Consider the following 4,683-nt stretch of genomic DNA (forward strand, 5'->3'; position numbering starts at 1 on the left):
ACTGGGTGTGGTCCCTTGTCATGTTCATGGCCATTTATTTAAAGGCAAATCAACACCTTATTTTCTTCAACAGCTTCACAGAAGTATAATTTGAAGTCATATTCCTTAAAATCAGGAAGTTATGTTTGGCCTACTCCAGCTGAGCATGCAATAAATGGTAAAGACTATGGTCCAAACCCCACAGCTAGAGCTGTATTTAAAAGCTTGTCAACAACAAGTTCTCTGAAGCTTGGCATTTGAGACTGGCATCTGCTGTTACAGATAGGATGTCCCAGATTGAAAGCTCAGGAAGAGGTATGAATTACATGCTCTTCGTGCACAGGGCAATTGGACCTGTACTAATCCTGGAAATCTTTTGGCCCAGATTTTTGAACTATTTCCACAATACAGGCTCTCCTGCTTTGAAATGTTTGTGTATCTCTCAAAAGCATCTGAGCAACGAGCAACAGCAGAGTCATTGCACTGGGAATAGAGCTCTTGCTTCTCATGTGCGTGCACACATGTACACACATGCTGCACACACACACACACACAAACACACACACACATCCCTGTTCACTGAAGCACTTGACAGAAAATGAGAAGAGAGAGATTGGGTTATTAAAATATCACCTGGCAGGGAGCTAGCTGAGCCCCGGCGACCGCCGGGCGCGCGCCGTACTCCGGGAAGGGCCGGGGCGTGGCGCGGCGCGGCGCGGGGGTGGGGTGCAGCTGGTCTATTAGGGCTCGAGGCCCCGCTCGGGCCAGGCGGACGGCCGGCCTCTCTCGTCTTTTCCGTCCCGGCGGGGCCGGCCGCTGGCGGGCGGGCGGGCGGCTGCGGCCAGGAGGCGACTCCTCGGATTCAAGATGACCAACGAAGAACCTCTTCCAAAAAAGGTTCGACTGAGTGAAACAGACTTCAAAGTTATGGCAAGAGACGAGTTAATTCTAAGATGGAAACAATATGAAGCTTACGTTCAAGCTTTGGAGGGCAAGTACACAGATCTTAACTCAAATGATGTAACTGGTTTAAGGGAGTCTGAAGAAAAACTAAAGCAACAGCAGCAGGAGTCTGCACGCAGGGAAAACATCCTTGTAATGCGACTAGCAACGAAGGAACAAGAGATGCAAGAGTGTACTACTCAAATTCAGTACCTCAAGCAAGTCCAGCAGCCGAGTGTTGCCCAACTGAGATCAACAATGGTAGACCCAGCGATCAACTTGTTTTTCCTAAAAATGAAAGGCGAACTGGAACAGACTAAAGACAAACTGGAACAAGCCCAAAATGAACTGAGTGCCTGGAAGTTTACGCCTGATAGGTAAACAAATCATACTCCCCAGTCAAGACTTCCCTGACAGTCCCACTGGGAGAAAGCTGTGGTGGGACAGCCAAGTACTCGTTTCCACACCAAGACTCAGACTTTTTGAGCCAAAAAAAAAAAAAAAAAAAAAACACATTCTTATACCGTGCAGCTTGTAATGATTAATGTAAAACTTACCAGATGAACCTTGTGTTTCAGCTTTTTTTTTCTTCCCCTTCCCTTTGCTTCTGAGGCCTGATGTCGTCGGACTATTCCGAAGAGGCCACCTCCGAAAAATTCCCCTTCTAGAACATGTAGACACTTGAGAAATGTTTCTGTTTGAAGAAAATAGAGGGAGAAACAGAAGTCTTAAGTCTGTGGCACACTGTGTCTTCAGACAGTTTGGAGGATTGAAAACCTAGAGATTTAAAAATCATGAATTGAACATGTAAAATTCCAGTAAAATGTAAAAACGGAATATGCATCGCTCTTAGCCTTGAGCATAATGACTTAGAGACACTGTGTATCAGTTTTGCCAATAAGACTGTGGACTTCATGATTGTTGTTGAACTTCTGGGTCAAAACTCACATGAGGTGATATTGCCGTTAAAGGTTTTTCTGCTGAGAACCAACTTTTAATAGTCATGAGAAAATCAAATAATAGCTGTCAGTACAAGTACAGCATATATTTAACCTTCTAGCTTAGGGCTCTCTCTTACATAATGGAGCCTTAAATCAATGGGGTTTTCATCAATGGTTTGTTCTTTGAATGGTTTTAAAAACTGCAGACAACTGAGGACTGTGCAGACATGAAGGTGTGGTATTGAACTTCAGGTTTAAACTGTGTGAAGCGTTATGAACATTCATTTCACAACTAGATTGTATAAGGACATTGGCTGTGATGATGAGACTCACTGCATTATTTTTTCTCAGTAGTGAACTTTATGAATCCCCATCCCATTCAACAGGCACATGTTAAAAGAGCATTGTCACTGGTGTTAATGGGGGAATGTGTTCCTTCGTTGTATTGGGGCCTTTTGTATTACACTCTTGATATTAAATTAAATGTGCCTTGGAATAGTCGCTTTTTTTTTTCCCCAAAGTTCAAGGAATACTATGATTTTGTTGTACTCTTAACATTTTAATTTTGGGGGGCTGTGGAGAGCAGATTCATTTTGGAAAAAATGGTTGCTGTGCTCTCAAAGTGAAGGAAAAAGCTATCTCATTTTTAAAAGACCTACTTTGTTCCAGCTGGTATCATAAAAGACAAGGAGACTTGATACTTATTACTTTTTGACACTTTGTCCTAGAGTATTGTAGTAGAAATTAATGTGGGACAATCTCACAGGGTGCCTGCCAGAAGATTGGGGACATAATATGTTGGAACTATGGGCTGGCCTAAGTGAGACATTTTGTGAAACAAAAAAAATGTATAGTGACCATTTCTAGAAAATTCATATGATCATTTAGATAAATGAGGCATTATTTTCTTCATGCTTCCATCCAATCCTGGAGATGAATTTTTTTTCATCAGAACATTTTATAAGTCACCAATTTGAATTTTCACTTGGTGATAATGGAGTCTGAGATGAGTAGAAGATAAATGTTCCAGCTTGTCCCATCGTTTAAGTGCAGTTTTAACAAGGGTGACTTAAGTTCTTTCTTAATCATTCAAATCAATTCCAAACAGGCAAAAAGTTAATGGCGAAGTGTCGAATGCTTATCCAGGAGAACCAGGAGCTTGGAAGGCAACTGTCCCAGGGTCGTATTGCACAGCTTGAAGCAGAGTTGGCTTTACAGAAGAAATATAGTGAGGAACTTAAAAGCAGTCAGGATGAACTAAATGACTTCATCATACAACTTGACGAAGAAGTAGAAGGTATGCAGAGTACCATTCTAGTTCTTCAGCAACAACTGAAGGAGATGCGCCAGCAGTTGGCTCAGTACCAACAGCAGCAGTCTCAAGCCTCAGCCCCAAGTACCAGCAGGACTACATCTTCTGAACCTGTAGAACAGGCAGAGGCCACAAGTAAAGTCTGCAGTCGTCTGGCAAATGGACCAAGCAATGGCAGCTCCTCCCGTCAGAGGACGTCTGGGTCTGGATTTCACAGGGAGGGGAACACAACAGAGGATGACTTTCCTTCTTCTCCAGGGAATGGTAATAAGGCCTCCAACAGCTCAGAGGAGAGAACTGGCAGAGGAGGTAGTAGTTACGTAAACCAACTCAGTGCGGGGTATGAAAGTGTAGACTCTCCCACGGGCAGTGAAAATTCTCTTACACATCATTCAAATGACACAGACTCCAATCATGACCCTCAAGAGGAGAAAGCAGTGAGTGGGAAAGGTAACCGAACTGTGGGTTCCCGCCACGTTCAGAATGGCTTGGACTCAAGTGTAAATGTACAGGGTTCAGTTTTGTAATATTTTTCCAGCAAATTTTTATACAGTGTCATTTAATTTGGGAGAGGATACTGTCCAGAAAGTTGATGCATACTTTTTGTCACAACTTGCCTTTTTATGGGTGTGTTTTTGTTTTGATTCTTTTCTTTTTCCCCTTTCTCTTTTCTTTTTTTCCCTGGCTTCAATACCTCTGCCACTTTGGAAATTGTAACAGTTAATTACTTTGAATGTTGCTAAAAAGACATTTTGTGTAGGGTCAAGTTATTTTTATATGAGTTAATGTGAAGTTGTAAATGGAAATCTTTCCTTAAAAGTATAACACAATGATGTCTGTATAAATCTGTGTCTCTAGAACCCGTGCTGTGTAAGGGCATTCTTCCTCATGCTGTTATATACTTCCACACCATTCAGACTTGTTAGAGTAGATGTGGGTTTATGACTGCCAAGTTTGCCCAGTACCGTAGATTTTTATCACTAAAAGTTGGACTTGTTGATGGAATCCTATAGTAGTTTCAGCGTTAGATACAATTTTTTCCACCATACATCTGTGCATTTTCTCTTTAGGTGACTGAATGTTTAAGATATTTGTGTGCATAGTTAACTCAATTTTTATGAACTGTTGTATGCTGTTAATGCATATTGCTCTGTGACTCCAGTATATCTTACCTGTACTGACCAAACCTAAATAAAGATTTTTATTGTAACTCTTTAAAAAAAATAAATAAAAAAAAATAAAATATCACCTGGCACTTTCTGAGCTTCCAAGTTCAGAATCAATGAAAATCTAGAACTCTACTTGAAATGCTCCATTGTTGCAAGTCAAGAAAATATTTTTGTAGACACATCACTTCCCCATTGACATAATTGAAGAGGAAAAGGGAAAACCCAAAAACATGAATTTTGTTCTTTTTTAACCCATCTGTAGCTCAGAATTGGTTATCAGTAAACTATAGATAAAGTGCTATCGGCAACCCAGTGTTAAGGTTTATGAATGACTTAGTTT

At 41.2% G+C, this 4,683-nt stretch overlaps 1 protein-coding gene across 2 annotated transcripts; it reads left to right on the top strand.

The window, feature by feature from the left end:
- Nucleotides 1-816: 816 nt before the first annotated feature.
- On the top strand, nt 817-3,754 carry LOC143390209 (pre-mRNA-splicing regulator WTAP). Of its 2 annotated transcripts, none has more exons than XM_076842732.2 (2): nt 817-1,298; nt 2,963-3,754. In XM_076842732.2, exons 1-2 carry the CDS (start codon nt 847-849, stop codon nt 3,699-3,701), a joined length of 1,191 nt encoding a protein of 396 aa, XP_076698847.1. In that variant the 5' UTR covers nt 817-846; the 3' UTR covers nt 3,702-3,754. The 2 variants fall into 2 exon arrangements, with proteins under 2 accessions (XP_076698847.1, XP_076698848.1); XM_076842733.1 differs by lacking the exon at nt 2,963-3,754 and adding an exon at nt 1,531-1,876 and having other exon boundaries at nt 817-1,297.
- The last annotated feature ends 929 nt before the right edge of the window (nt 3,755-4,683 follow it).

The sequence above is a fragment of the Callospermophilus lateralis genome, unplaced genomic scaffold (assembly GCF_048772815.1).
Source record: "Callospermophilus lateralis isolate mCalLat2 unplaced genomic scaffold, mCalLat2.hap1 Scaffold_227, whole genome shotgun sequence".
In the NCBI taxonomy this organism is placed as follows: Eukaryota; Metazoa; Chordata; class Mammalia; order Rodentia; family Sciuridae; genus Callospermophilus; species Callospermophilus lateralis.

What these genes read in the sequence shown, in the direction of transcription:
- LOC143390209 (XM_076842732.2), top strand. Translation starts at nt 847, where the DNA reads ATGACCAACGAAGAACCTCTTCCAAAAAAGGTTCGACTGAGTGAAACA. An exon ending in TGGAAGTTTACGCCTGATAG is followed by an intron (nt 1,299 to 2,962) that starts GTAAACAAATCA and finishes TTCAAATCAATT; the next exon opens with CCAAACAGGCAAAAAGTTAA.